This window comes from Diceros bicornis, chromosome X, assembly GCF_020826845.1.
Source record: "Diceros bicornis minor isolate mBicDic1 chromosome X, mDicBic1.mat.cur, whole genome shotgun sequence".
Taxonomy (NCBI): domain Eukaryota; kingdom Metazoa; phylum Chordata; class Mammalia; order Perissodactyla; family Rhinocerotidae; genus Diceros; species Diceros bicornis.
In genome coordinates this window covers 13,283,667-13,299,800 of record NC_080781.1, presented here as the reverse complement: position 1 = coordinate 13,299,800, position 16,134 = coordinate 13,283,667, and the positions used below count along the sequence as shown (strand labels likewise).

Genomic DNA, 16,134 nt, shown 5'->3' with positions numbered 1-16,134 from the left:
CATCCTTGAGTCAAGAAAAACTTGATTCAGGGTTCTAAAGTAAGATTGTCAAATCCTTTTACTCACTTAGAAAAAGAAAAAGATTGAAGTCCAGTATTTTTCTGCACATGAGCTGTTTCATAAATTCTTAAGTAGAAACAATGCATCTGTAGCTGTTTTTCAATCAACTTTCTTATACATATTCAGAAAGAAATACATATTACTGAAATTTTATTCATTTCCTCCCACAAACTTTAGGTGAAGCATGTTAAATGTAAACATGTTTCTATTTCCACTCAGATATGATGCCTTTTTTCTTGTATGAAACTACTGCTTCAATGTAGCAGACAAGGACAGCCAAATATAAGGAAATATATTTGGCTGAATACCTGTATACCAAAAATAAATACTATACTTTATGCACTTATAAATGTTTGATGAATTGATAGCATGATCAGTTTTCCCCCCAAAGGATTTCTCTTTTATGGTGGAACTGCACCATGGATGATTAAAATTGGATAACAGCCAAAAGGACCTCCATTGAGTTAGAATTCAGAGCGGGAGATAGCACTCCATAGCCACACATGGATCTTTATACGTGTCAGTGTGTCTGGTTGTGTTTTTGCCTTAAAATGATGTGTCGAGTGTTTCTTCTATATCCTCAGCAATGTCTTTTAAAAATAATCAACCCTCAGGGATTTGTTTTAAACTGGCTTCCAGTGTTATGAATTTGGTGACTGTCCCTTATACATGAGATTCTTTCGTAGGGTTGACTTTTCATGTTACAAGTGTAAAAAAAAGTTCCTTCGTTTGTGATTATAAATATTCCTGAAAGATGACTCAAATAATATTTTTAAAGCGCTAGCTTCTCCTTAAAGAAATGACAAGGTGAAGTCTTTCACAAACTGGACATTCTATATATAATTTTTCTGCTATGTAAATCTGGTTGTTCGTATGCAGCCATGTGCCACATAATGATGTTTTGGTCAACGATAGACTGCATCAACGAGGGTGGTCCCATAAGGTTAGTATCATATAGCCTAGGTATGTAGCAGGCTATACCATCTAGGCTTGTGTAAGTACACTATGATGTTCACATGATGAGATCACCTAATGACACATTTCTCAGAATGTATCCCCATCGTTAAATGATACAAGACTGTAGTTTCTAGGACTTAATTGACCACACCTGTATATCAGAGCTTGATGCTTAAAATAATAATTTCCTATTTGTTTCCTTTTCTAAAAAAGGGAAAGTTTGCTCTACATCAGAAGAAAAATTCATGAGTTGAAATGGAAAACATAAGCCTTCATGGGCCTTTCAAACATAACAGTGATCCATTTGGGCCTCTCCCCAACCCACCTACACCACTCACGAGCCTTCCAAAGGGTCTGTGGAGGGTACAGAGACAACACATGTGAGGGTTCCTTACCAGCCATAAAGCAAAACCAGGGGTCCCTAGGGGGACAGGGCCAAGGGTCAGTCTAGACATACCCCTCGTGACAGATGTTTCCGTTGATGAGGCTGAAGGTGGCCACAGAGGGGTTGGTACTCTTGAAAGAAGTCATGCAGGTGGTACTTCTGCCAGTGCTATGAGACCGGCTCATCAGGCCAGGCCGGCAACAGAGGAGCTGGGTGTTAAACTGTTTCCTGAAACTCTTGCTCAGCAGGTAGAGGGCAAAAGGGTTCACACAGGAGTTGGTGAAGGCCAAGAGGCGGGCACAGATGCTGGTGACGAAGTGGAGTAGGGAGGTGTCCACCTCGGAGTAGTGGTAGGAGCGGTACAGGTAGATGACATGGTTGGGGAGCCAGCAGAAGGCAAAGAGGCCCACGAACACCAGCACTGTCTTGGCAAGGCGCTTCCGAGATTCGATCTAAGGAGAGAGTCACACACAGAGAGACAGAGGAACGGAGGGACAGTGTGGGAGGATTGCAGAGAGACAAAGATTCAGACAGGGAAAAAGAATTAGTGAAAAAGATGAGCTCACACAGCCACAGAAAAAGAGTTCAATAGGAGAAAGAGGACAAGAGAGAAGCAGATACAGAAAAGCCAGGAAAAAAAAAGGGGGAAAAAAGCCAGAAACACAGAAATGAAAAAGCCAAGAAGCAGAAATCCATGAGGTAGAGTACAGTTAGAACATGCCACTGAGAACAGATCTTTAAACAAAGTTGATTACATGCTTGAATGGATTGCACGATGAAATTCTAGTAAGTGCTCTCTTTTTCCTCAGGAGGGTATTGGTGCAGTCTATCAGCCATACGACTTGTCTTGTTTGGCTCCACAGTTAATAATTTCTTTTTCCCTCTGATGCTCAAAAAAGCAGCCAGCTTTGTTCTTCCTCACTGGCCAAACCAAGATACCTCCCTATTATTATTTTTTTAATCTCAAGTTATTTCTCGACTATACAGGAAGTTCTTAGACAAAGCAGGCTGAGCATCTCCCTTTGCTCCCAACTCCCTCTGTTACTGCAAGGGGAAACATCTTCTCATTAAAGAATTTGGGGTACAATGGGTGTTCACTGTCGAGAGGTCTTTAAGTAGGGAGACAGTTTCACTGAGAACTGCCACTTCTCCTCCCACAATTGACGGAAACAAAAAAGAACTTTGAAAGGTGAAGCCTCCAACTGAGTCAGCTATACCTTTAAATGGATGGGAAGTCTTTCTGCTTTTTCATCATAAATACCACACAATCTACATTTGGACTGGAAGGCAAGAACTGAGGAGAAAGGCAGAGCCCCTGGTTTCTACTATTCATACCTCAAGGATGAAATTATGGGGGTTCTGGGGGATGGGGAAGGGAGTCTAACACATATGGAGGCATCCTGCTTTCTGGACACTCTACAGGTACATATGGTCTCTCCTGTAATCCTCCAACAGCCTTACCATATAGAGGTTATTATCCTATATCATGGATAAGAGAATTGAGGCTCGGAGAGGGTAAGTCAGTCATGAAGCCTGGATTTGAACTCAAATGGATGTGAACCTATCTTAATCAAACTACTTCTTTTTCTTCAACCAGCCTCATTTTCCTGCCCCCTCTGCTTTGTCCCCATGTGGTGACCCTCTTCCTATCCAAACAACATGATCAGAGTTTAAAAAAGTCACATCTCTATGAGCCTCAACAGTTTATTGTTTAAACAAAAACACTTTTTCAGACATGTCTCAAAAAGAAACCCATACTCAAATCTTTCAGGTTCTCAACACCTCGATAGCTTAGGTCTTTAATAAGAGAACAACATTATAAAGAACACCTGAATTCCCGGGCTTCTGTGACTGGGACTTTCCATTTACCATCTGGCCGCAGATCACCCACCTCCTCTAATTGCAGAATCAAGTGACCACCTAAATACTGTACTTGTCAGTGAAGTCAAAGAAATGCAAGGGATCAAATCCCCAGGGAGAAAATGAGTTAATCCTAAGCACCCACCTGCTTCTTGATGTGTATATTCCCTTCCACAGGTAGATTGTAAGCACTCTGGATCAGATTTTTGGCAATGAAGTAGTAGTAGACAGAGATGATGGACAGTGGGATGATGTAGAAGACCAGGAAGGAAGCCATGGAGTGGATTTTGGGATGCAGCTCATTAGAGTGTGGGTACGGGGCACAGCTAATGAAGGTCTGGTTGGTGCTTTCCTCGTGGAAGGGATGTAGATCAGAAAACACAGCCTCTGGGATGGCCAGAAGCATGGAGATGACCCAGATCAATGCTGCTTTGAGGCAGATCTTCATCAGGGCATGAGAGGCCTGGATATCCATTGGCCGGACAATGGCTTTGTACCTGGGGCAGGAAAGAGAGAACTTTCTATGTAAGTTGCCTAATATTACTACGGATGCCAGGGCCGGGACTAGGGTGAGGCAAGCGAGGCAGCTGGGGTGCAGTATTTAAGGAGATGCTCATTCTCAGGTTCATGCAAGTGCTGACTCTGAACTCACACAACCCTGACAGTGAGTGCTTCCTTAAATGTTGCATTCTAAGCACCTTGCTCACCTTATCCTAGTCCCGGCCCTGAAGGATGCCTTTGCCTTTCTCCAGCAGTAACATTCTGCCCACATTCTCTCTTGATTTTAAAAATCTTCTCAGAAAAGTTTCCTTCATTTTTCTTCTTAAATCATGGAAATTAATAACAAAGCATGTTTAAACAAGGCACAGAGACAAGAAGGTTGGCTTTTTTTGGCAAAGTCTTCATTTTGAGTGTTCAAATGCAGTCTAAGGAATCTTAAGTCCTTGAGTATTTACATATGCCTCTTCTCTTTTTCAAAGGATGCAGAACAAATAGTCCACTGAAAAAGTTATCCACAGAAGCATCCCTGTAATTGTCAAATTAATCTTTCCCCTGCCCTCCTACCCTCTTTCAGCCTCATCTTGCGCTATTTAGGTCCTTCCTGGTTTCTGTGCTATACGTGCCCCTGTCTTAGGTCGAGTGCTCTGGGAAGCAGACACTGAGGTGAAGTCAGCAGGACAAAAAGTTTCGTGGAGAGTAATACCTGTGAAAGGAAAAAGGAGAGGAAGCAGGATTGGGCAGAGGGAGCTGTCAGACCTTGATGCAGACCTAACAAGGTCTACACCAGCAACGGTGACCAACCATCCTAGTTTGCCTGGAAATTTCTCAGTTTTAGCAGTGGAAGTCCTACATTCTGAGAAGTGTCTCAGTCCCAGCAAACCTGGACAGCTAGTCACCCTACACCAGCCCGATGGGGAGCTCGGGAGCAAACATTGCCCAGCGGAGTCCTGTCTTGGGTGGAAATGGCCAGGCTCTTGTATCACTACCTTGCTTAGTCATTGGCTGGGGCCAACCACAAAGAGTGTCACCCCAGTCACTACCTGGTTCAGTCACTGGGCAGGAACTGCCCAAGAAGAGCATGACCATAGCTTGAAAGCTGAAGTGGACCCTGAAGGAGCTGACAGCGGGAGGCTGTCAGCTAACAACAGTCCCTACAGCTGGACAGTGACTCTTTTCTTAAGGGAGGTCTGAGCAGAGCATCTCCATGTCTGCCACAATGCCTAGTACAGTGGGCTGCACACCTATTTTGTGTGCACTTGTCTGAGAACCCACTAGAATGTGAGCCTCTGGTGGGCAAAAAGTGTGTCTTTTTCCATCTTGACATCTGCCAGCACTGTGATTTGCACACACTCCACAAATGTTTGTTCAGTTGAACATGAGCTGCTATAGTGTGGAAGTTGATATGATTTGGGACCAACTAAATCTGAGGGTGCTCATTGCTGAAAATGCTGTGTTGAAACTGGGTTCTACCTATGATATTCTTTTATATCATGGACCTCAGTGAAGGAGAAACACCTATTTCCACTTGTTTCCCTGTTGACTAAACCTCCATTGAGTTACCACTCTTGGCTGCACCCTGACTCCTCACTCACTTGCCTCCTCCTGCCAGGGAAGGGGGAGTGAATTACGAAGTGGTGAGTTTGGGAAAGAGAACCTGGCATGTGCACTGAACTCAGAGAGGCCTCTGGTTGTCTTACTGTCCCTGACTAGGGGAATGGCACATCTAATACAGAAGACCAGAGTGTCTGCAAGTTCATTATTGCTATGGACCTAAGTCACATTCTCCAAACAGCTTTATCAGACATAGAAGCAATTATTTTTATCATCGTCTGTCTGATTTCTTTATCTAGCTCTCTGTTCCCAGCTCAAGTAGGGAAGAGAGGACGATTACTTATCAGACATCCCCAGCACTCCAGAACAACACTATAGTCCTGCTTCAGTGTACCTGTAGTTTTCTTTTCCATCGATAATTTGTATTAGTTCATTTTAAACAATTATTAAAAAGATAAAAATTTCAAAGGAAGTTCTATTTTCTTCTGGCACTTTCTCTAGGCACTAGTCATTTCAAAAATTTTTATTCCTAGTTTAGAATGTAGGCAAGGAATTGATATCTTTAATTAAAGGTATGTGAACATCTTCAGGCAAAGATGTATATGACTAAAGACATCCCTAATAAATTGATTAGAGGTAAAGTGGTAATTATAACTTTCATCTGCATTTTCTAGCAGATAGCAGTCATAAGTACCATTAACTCTCCAAGTGAAAGTGATTCACTCACGCATAAGTCAGAAACCAGAGTGAATGATTTACCTCCTTCTCTCGGGAACCTTGTATTCCTAAATGCAAAATGCCGTGGGAATTATTGAGCTGCTATTTCAAATTCACAACTTTTAAAACATAAAAGATAGTACAAAAACATTTCTTTTATAGTTTTTCCAGAAAAATAATTTGAATCTAAATCTAATTAAGCCTCTAGATCTATGTACCAGTTTTCAGGAAATGTGGGGATAGAAGAACCTCCTAAAGGATGCCATGAAGATACAAATCCTGAATTGGAAAATTCTACAAGAATAATGACCTGATTTTTTCCCAACAAGTATATGGCATAAAAAAGCAGAGAGAATGGTTATAGACTGACTGAGATGTGCAAGACATATCAATCAAGTGCAACATATAGACTCCTTTTGAATTTTAATTCAAACCAAACAACCATAAAAAGATATTTTTGAGACTATTGAGAAAAATCAAACATAGATTTAGTACTGGTGATACCAACGAATTATTTTTAATGTATTGGGTGTGATAATGGTATCGTGGTTCTGTGTTTTTAAAAAGACTTTTTTATTAAAAACACACCCTTAAATATTTACTGGTGAAATAATATAATGTCTAGGATTTGCTTTAAAATATTCAAATATATTCATATATCAATTGTGCAATTAAAAAATAAGTAAAAGTACATTGTAAATAATTTTCTGTTATGGAATATTCATAAAATATCAGAGAAATTTAAGAAATCCCATTTACCAAGCTCTTGCCGTGTGCCAAGCAGAGAAGAGTGTCTATATTATCTCATTTGTGTTCTAGACAACTCCAACTGGTAGGTGCTATTATCTCCATTCTACAGGTGACAAATTGAAGCTCAGATAGTTTCAGAGGTGGTAAAGTCAGTATTCACTTTAGGACCAACTCTTTTAAGGATACCACAGCTCTTTCAGAAGAAAGCTTTGGGTAAGTCCTTCCTAGAGGCAAAGAAACAGACCAGATGTTTCCCAAATGTGTATGGAACGTACCAAATGTTCTCTGGAAGTCCAATGGTTCTATAGAGCATGGAACATATCAGTCATTTCTTCTTCTGGTTTAGACTGCTCTGCCCAGAGCTCCCAATGCAGAGAGACACCACTGGGTGGTTCTTGTTTAGGAGTGATGGTTGGTTAGGCTGGAATAGATACTCAATCTAAACCAGCCAATGAACTTTCTGGCCAGCTACTAAAAAGTCTTTCTTTCTCTTAAGCATTTAAATTAAAAAATAGAGAGGATATAGTCAGTCAGTGATAGATGCTGGAAATAAAAGACTTTGATGTCGAGGAAGAGATTAGGGCAACCATATTTTAACCATGTGCAAGATAAATAAACAGAGTAGGTAGGTTGAGAGAAAGAGAAAGAATGGGGCAGACATAAAACAAGAAGCTAGGATGATGTGGCCCCACATCATACAGAGGGTCCTTGGTTCCCGGCTCATGAACTACTTTTGAATGTACAAGAGATCTCCTGTTACAATCTTATAGTTCTTCCATTCCCCTTTCCCTTGAGTTAGTGTGAGTGGCTTCTGTTCTTTGTCAACAAAAGAGTCTTATCTAGAACAATTATACATGATGGTCATTTAAAGTTATCATCACATTTATTTCCAGGATCATTTTGCATAGATCATTCCCCATTTGCTGCCCTCTGAAAGAATGAGCTGTCAACTTTCAATTGTACTAAAAAAATACAGTAGTCTATGTGCTGTTCCTAAATTCTCCATCACTTTCCTGCCTCCCTCCTTTCTTCATGCTCAATCCCAGAGTCCCCATTCTTCTGAATCCTATCCTTCCAAATTCCAGCTTTTAAGAATCATCTTCCTGAAGCTTTTGCTGACCAATCTAGGCCTTCATAATTCCCATTCTTTCCCCTTAGCTGTCTAATTTTATAACAGGATTATCAACTCTTCCCATTTTATGCTTGAATTGTTTGCTACCTTTCCATGGGTGTGTCTTTTTTGCCTGACTTTCTCATAAGTTTCCTTAGGTCAGAAGATTACATCTTCTCCTCTTCTCTTCTTTCTGTATCACTAAAAATGCTCCAGGTCCCTGTTCTGCATACCACTTATTTCAAAGTACAGACTCAGCAAATACTTGCTAATTAATTGATTAATATTTGACTTGCAGATGTGTCTCTTAGTTTCAACTTCTTATAAATGAGAAAAAACAGATTCACTTCTACATTCTTAATCACTAAGAATCACTTTTTCATAGACTGACAAATTCACTCCTCTGATAATGTGGGGCTGAAGACAATTGGTTCCCTTTTCTGAAAACATCTGTGCTTCATTTTTCTTATGCAAACATTGGAAAGGTCAAAAACGTTCTCTGCAAAAAGATTAATGTGTCAAATAGATTCTTGGCAAGTAGAAGTAGCTGGCTTTCACACCCAGGGCTGGAAACCTTTGCCCACAGAATGTTATGTCTTTTATTCAAATATGGGCAGTTTGTTTATTTTTAAGGATCCAGAGTTTAGGCCCTTATTTGTCCATAATTGCCTACTGAAGTCTGTAGGAATTGCTGAACAACAATATTTGTAAACCTCCATCACAATCCTAATGCACACTACCTGGAGAGGATTGAGGTGAAGGGAAAACGCAATAAACTAAATGGTCTCTAGGGTAATTGACACGTTGTCAGCATTTAAATTAGAATCCTAATACCTAATAAGATTTGACAAGACTGTTAAACATTGGCTTTATTTTCTCCTGAGACTACCACCAAGAATTTTTCTGAAGAAATGTGAGACAATTATTAGCTGGCTTATAAAATGACTATAATCCAGAGCAATGGAATCTTATCTCCCTTTGAGCCATTACTCTGCGAATGGAGAACTTCCTGGTCCTTGGTGCCCGTTCAACCATTATCTTTAAGTGTGTAACAGATGACAGTCATTCTTTTCTGTTCTTCTCTCCAGGCCAAAGAGCTTCAATGCTCTTTTTCATTCCTTCTTAATATAACCCAGTTTCCTCTGGGCTCTAATGTGAACTTGGGAGCAGAGACATCCGGTTCCTAATGGTAATTCTACCAACTAGCTTTATGATCTTGGACAAATCATGAAGTCTTTGCCCCTCAGCATTCTCATCCCTGCACAGGAGATAATTCTGCAACCTTTAATCTAATAACTGATTCAGGCAAAAATGATAAAAGCATTGAGGGAGAGGTTTTAGAGAAGCAGGATATTCACATAGTCTCAAAGAGTCTCCCCACAGATTACTGTCTAACTGCAAAGGGGAAAATGTACCTTTATGATGGAGAGATCCAGAGTCACATCTTTTATCAAGTGGTCAAACCCAGGGCCAACTTCTCCAATAGACAGAGTAGGCACAAGGTCTGGGGCCCATGATACCTTTAGGAGCTCAGGAAAATGTTTTAATTTCTTTTAAAATCAGAACTAAAAAATGAATATAATCCATCTCGGATTATATTTGTCTTTATACCAATACAATTATAAACTATAATTCTTAATATCTTTTATGGAGAAAGGGTCTCCTGAGGGTAAAAGAACCAAGGGCCCATGAAATTCATAATGTGGCCCTGATCAAACTTAGCATCACCAACAGTGGGACAATCTGAGATCACGTGCCTCCTGGTACAATGCAATGGGAAGAACACAACATTGCCTATGCAGTATTCTTGCCAAAAACTTTTAACCTGAATCTCACTATGAGGAAACAATCAGATAAATCCAATTCTGACACATTCTATAAGATAACTGGCTTGGACTCATTGAAAGAATCAACCTCATTTTTTTAGAAGAATGTAGGGGAGCTACTGTTCTACCTTAAAGGAGGTTAAAGAGATGTAACAAGTCATCTTTTTTGCAATAAATACATATAGCGAATTATTACATTATATACCTTAAACTTATACAATGTTATATTGCAATTACGTCTCAATAAAACTAGAAAAAAAGAGATCTAACAACCAAATGCAATGCACACACCTTGATTTGATCCTGGATTTTAAAAAAAAAACTACAAAAGACATTTTGGGGACAATGGGGGAAATTTGATTATGGATTACATACTAGATGGTATTAAGGAATTATTGTTAATTTCATTAGGTGTGATAATAGTATTGGGGTTACATAGAAAAGTGTTCTTTTTCTTAGGAAATACACAGTGAAATACTTAGGAGTGAAAGGTCAGGATATTTGCACCTTACTTTTCAAAGTTCAGCAAAATAAAAAAAAACAAGCAAATAAGCATATATACAAATATTTATACGAATATACTAAAAAGAGAGCAAGAACAAAATCTAGGAAATGTTAATTGTTGAATGTGGGTGAGTATTACACAGAAGTTCATAAACAGGTTGGGGAGAAAACATACACTAAAATATAGAATTTTAAAAAGATAAATAACAGTAAAATAATTTTTAAACAATGTGTTATACATTTTATTAACATTAAACCCTTTTGTCATTAGAAAAACTTTATTATAAAAAACTTTATTATAATTATAATGTGATTGAATGTGTTGTATCTGATTAGTGCCTACACCAGGAACAAGGGAATGTCTTCTTTGTTATACTCATATTGTTCTCTTGCACTTGCAATTTTAGTATTATCTCCATCCTGTAGGGTTTTGCTTTGGCAGGAACATTTTTAAGCCACTTGTCCATTTGGGGAGGTTAGTTTAATTAAAATGAGATCAGGCACAAACACACGTCAGCCTGCAATGCCTCGCCATAAACTGAAAGTGCAGGGAAGAGTAAGGTGCCATCATCCAGCCTTCTACGTGGTGAGACCCCCACACCTGCTGCCTGAGCTACACATGACAAGGGGTCCTCTGACATGGACTCAGTGAGAGGGTGAGCCTCAATTTGGATATTACATATTACTAATGTTTAATTCATCTTGATTTTTAAATCAAAATCAATTATTAAATAGAAGTTTTGATACTTTCCTCCCTTACCTGTTTGATCAGGTTGCACCTCTCCTGCAGAGTGTGAACCCCCACTTTGGAGTCCATTGTCCCAGAAGACATTTTCCAGAAAACTTAGCTAAGGTTTCAGCGGGCTTTCTAAGGGTCCACAGCAGAGACCTTCCTGCCTTGGAGAGGAAGTGAGCTTTAAACTCAGGCCAAGGTAGAAGATCATGACCCACGTTATGAAGTATAATTATACATTTTTTTTCTTATTTTCTTCAGAGAGATCAAGGTAGAGATCATGGATTCATGCAGGGCCACCCCTGAGTAAAATCCTGATGTCACCTCTTTGTGAATCGCAATTTCCCCTCCATCGCGTTCTCTCCCTGTAGGCACCCACCGTCTCCCTGAGAGCAAACTCTGCTTTGGGGAGGGGAGTGCATATCAGTCATTTGCTCCTTAGTATGGATTGAAGTCAATGCGATCACCTTCCTGAATGTAAAGTCCTACCTCTGATTACGGAACGAAGGCTCTCTTTCCCAATAAAGGAATTTTTGTTTATTCCTCCAGCAGATGGAGGAAACATTTGGGGGCAAAGGCTGCAGGCAGCCAGATTTCTACGCATTTACTTTCTTCAAAGGCTTACTTTGCAACTACCCTGTGGGAATTTCTTTCTTGTAACAGATTGCAGAGGAATAAGACCATTCTGTACCTGGGTTTCAATTAGATGGATTCTGTTCACCACCACCACCACCACAATAATAATAGTTAAAATTTACTGGAAACTTACCACGGATGATGTAACTATGCTATGAGCTTTGTTTAAATTATCACTTTTTATCCACATATCAATTCTATGTGGCAGGTACTACTATTATTGCTCTTTTACAGATGAGGAAACTGAGGCGAAGTAACATTTCCAAGGCCATCAGTCCTAAGCATGGGAGACAGGATTTGAGCTCATGCAGTCTGTCCCTGAAGCCTACCACCAGGTCCTACTGCTTCCTATCATGATGGTCTTATGGTTGACCAGGCAACCTGGGCTTTCTGGTGTAGGGAAGGAAAAACCATTTCCCTTCTACCCTTCTAGGTTCTTGGCTGAGATCTCCCTGTAATAAGACAGATTAACAGAAGAAAAGCAAAAGTTTACTAACATATATACCTCTTGTATACATGGAAGAGACCCAAGAAAACTGAGTAACTCCCCGAAATGGCCCAAGCCTGTTAACCTTAAATAACATTGTTACCACACAAATGGGGTTCTGCTACTCAATGCGCATAAAAAAGCCAATTATTACAGCATCAGCTTTTGGGAAAAGAAATCAGCTTTCTTGCTAGATCTATCTGCAAGGAAACAGGAGGCATCAGCTTTCAGATCTGTCTCCCTGACCCAGGGCTTGGGGCAAAATTTATGGGATGAAGGGCAGTGTGGTCTGAAGTGCGGAGATTGATGATTGGAGGTAAGAAGTGAGGTAATTGATGGTCTGCGCAAGTGTAGTCAAGCCTCATGGCTCTTCATAGGACACATGTTCACAAAACGGTGGTGTTAGTATGATCTGACAGTGGAGTTTTCAGCCCTTTGATGTCAAAAAGGTCACTTATTGGGCATTTGCGCAGGCCCAGTTGAAGGGTTGTTTGTTTCAACCAGCCTAAACTAGACAAGGGGTCTCAGTTCCTGAAAAACCAGTCTTAATTAATCTGTTGATAAGATGGGGTCAGTTGAACTGGTCCTAGAGGGCCCCTTGTTACACCATCCCCAGCTAAAGATAAAAGATGTTGGGGGTTTGGGGGGGCAGTTATGGGAGGTGACCAGGAAAACTCAGTAAACAAGGGTAAGTTTGTTATGCAGATTTAAGTCCTGCCTTCTCCATTGATGAGAGTTTCTAGAGATTTGGTCATCCTCCTCTTCCTGGTACAGAGAGGGAGACCCCCTTACAAATGGAGATTTCCCTCATAAATGTAAATGTCTCTTACAAAAGGACAACTTCTACTCAGTTTTCAGAGCTGCTCTTGTGTCTACTGTTTCTTAAAAAGAATTAGCCTAAAATAATCCTTATGTCAAAGGGAAACATTTTAGGGTGGCAAATTCTGCTCCCCTTCACTGGTATTGGAATTAAAGAAGAAAACCAAAGAAATGATCAGAATGTCTGTTCCCCACCTGCTCCAGCCATGGTGAAAGCAGTGTGTTTCTAGGCAGATGCAAAATTCCTGTTCACCTTTGAGTCTTTTATACCAAATCTCTTGCCTCTTTCACCCCCATATACACACCCTCAAGTTCCCTGTGGCTTGAGGCCTAGAATGAGGTCTGGGCTCTTTCATATATTCAGAGGCCGTGGGGCCTGAAGAGGCCATCTGAATGAGACATTGGAGCCAAGGTGACAAAATGGTATCGTGGTAGTACTAAAAACCAGAGGCTGGAACAAGGCTAGAGAAAGAGCCGCTGACATGGGGAAGGTTTCAGAAGTGCAGGTACTGGTTCTGGGGTAGGAGGGATGTAGAAGCGGAGAAGAGAGATGCAAGCAATTGTTGGGCATCTTATGGTGCTTTGGCAGAAGGAGTTAGGCAACTCTTGACCCTTGGGCCCAAAATGGGTTTCAGCAGGATGATCTAATTCCAAAACTCAGTGCTAATCCTGTATGGGAGCCTGGCAGGAGAGGTATAAGCAGGATGAAATATTACAGTTGCCAGTGGATGTGTTTAAAATGACAAAGGAAAGCAGTAACCCAGTTACATTTCAGTAGGTGTGCAAACATCCTGGCACAAGTTTTTCGTAGGCCGTTTCTCAAAAATGTTATGGTGGGAAGAACATATATTTATAACTTGTTAGACTTTTTCAGCAATTTATGAGCCAAAAAGTTTGAAGAACGTTTATAAATCCCATTTGCAAATTGTAGTTAGACACAGGCTGCATTTACTCTACTGTGTGGCATGGAAGATACACAGAGAATGGGGAAAAAAATCACAAAGACAGAGAAAAATCACCCATGCTCTAGGGTGAAAGGTATAATAGACTCTGGATCATAAATTGTCTTCATAAATAGTCATTCACTCCCAAACAGACCCTGAGACAAGGATTTAGGTGCAAGTAGTTTATTTGGGAGGGGATCCTAGGCAGCACAGGGAGGGAGTGGGGAGGTGGGACACGGGGGGATGGAAGCCAATAAAGGCAGACGAAGCACAGGCCTGCTGGGGAACCCCTGAGAGACTGTGGTGAGTACATTCCAGAACTGTGCCACCAAGGGGTGAGGAGGCTGAGATGTTTCCCACCAACACCCATCCTCCTTTGGTTGAGAATTGTCCTAAGGTGTTAATTCTGGGGCACTCTGGCTTGCCCCAAACCTTCCATTGTCAGACATCGCCCTCCGTCAGAGAAACACAGGAAGCCCAGGTCTGTAAGTGACCTCCAGGGTGTGCAAGGGATATGGGCAGGCCACTGACAGCACTCACTATGTAAATTCTTCTCCCGTCAGTTTATCAAACATATATGTAGAAAATGAAATATCAGAGACAATTTCAGTTTTTAAATATATTTCAAATATTGGGATAAAAATAGAATTTCCAAATTATCTCAATAAAACACATTATTTTCTTTCAAAATAAGAATCATTAAAGCTCAAAAATACCATCATGGCCTATGAGTCATTGTGTCTAATATAAAAATTTAACAGCACTCTATTTAAATTAACCTTTTGTGAGAGGCTTTATACATGGTGAAATGGTGACCCAACTTTGTAGCTTATTGGGTCCCCTGGCCCAGGAGGTTGAGCCTGGCAGTGTCAGGGAGGTACTGCTGTGTGGGGAAGGAGACCAAGACAGAGCGAAAGAGGGACTGGATGGAGACTGGGAGTCCTGCATTCTACTCCCACTTCCCTAATTAGCTATTTTTGCATAAGCACCCTGTCAGTTTCTTTTTATTTAACAAAAACTTATATAGCACATCTTATGTGCCTGATATAGCTCTCAACACTTTTCAAGAATTAACTTTTTGAATCCCTTATAACAATACTAGGAAGTAGGTACTACTGTTGTCATCGTCTTCTTACAGATGAAGAAACTGAGGCACAGAGAAGTTAAATAACTTGCCCAAGGTCACACAGCTAGCAAGTGGCAGAGCTAAGGTTTGAACAGAGGCCTTCTGGCTCCTGAGTCCAGACCTTAAACCACGAGACTTTAAAGCCTACATTTTCTTCATTTGTGAAATGGAACTAATGATATCAACCTTACTTGCTATGAGGAGGAGCTAAATGAGGTGTTTTAAAAACACTTTCGAAACCAGGAAGCATTATTTAAATAAAAGGTACTCTTGCATTTCCTGAAAAAGAATGACTGTCCACTAGGACATCAACTGGTTGAGACTTTGACAACACCCTCCCTGCTCTTTTATGAACATAAATAACAATGATGCTAATGGTACACTCATTCTTTTGACTAGAAATTCTACCATTTCATAAAGAAGTCAACACACTATTTCATTTCATCCTTACAAAAATTACAACAGTTCTATGATATATTACAAGTAAATACCCTTATTCCCTTTTTACAGATCAGAAAACTGAGGCCTGCAAAGTGATTTGCCCAAAGTCACAGTTGACAATTAGAAGAACGAGGGCTCAAACTCAGACATCTCTTCACATTCAATGCCTTTGACTTTATCCCCATTATTAATAGGGGATGAATAAGCCTCCACTAAATGCGACCTCCAAAAATTAATAAATAAAAAAAAAAAAGAGAAAAAGTAAAATGAAAGAAAAAAAGGAGAGTTATTGTTTAATGGGTATGGAGTTTCAGTTTGGGAAGATGAGAAAAATTCTGGAGATGGATGGTGGTGATGGTTGCATAACAGTGTGAATGTACTTAATGTTACTGAACTGTACACTTAAAAATGATTAAAATGGTAAATTTTATGTTATGTATATTTTACCACAATAAAATTAAGAAAGAAAGAAAGAGAAAAAAAAGAGAAAGAAAGAAAGAGGGAAGGAGGGGAGGAAGAAGAGTGTAAGTTTGTCACCATGCAACTCTGGGGGTATCATAAGAACCAATTGAAAAAGTTTGCTTTGTGTCAGCAAAGACATCATCAAGAAAGGTGGTCTAGAGGTTGTTAGTTCATTTGAATGACTTTTTTCAGTTAAAAAAGTTAGTATAAAAGTGCTAATAGCTCAGTGTAAAATTTAGACAGTAGAGAATTCTAAAAACAAAA

General features: G+C 40.1%; 1 protein-coding gene across 1 annotated transcript in view; it reads right to left on the bottom strand.

Moving 5' to 3' along the window:
- Positions 1-224: 224 nt before the first annotated feature.
- Positions 225-16,134, bottom strand: part of GRPR (gastrin releasing peptide receptor) — a 38,615-nt gene continuing 22,705 nt past the window's right edge. Inside the window, exons 2-3 of the mRNA XM_058535496.1 lie at positions 3,408-3,759; positions 225-1,854 (exon numbers count right to left, since the gene is read on the bottom strand). Coding sequence (XP_058391479.1) covers positions 1,465-1,854; positions 3,408-3,759 — 742 coding nt within the window. The 3' untranslated portion in view covers positions 225-1,464. The remainder of the gene's footprint in view (positions 1,855-3,407; positions 3,760-16,134) is intronic.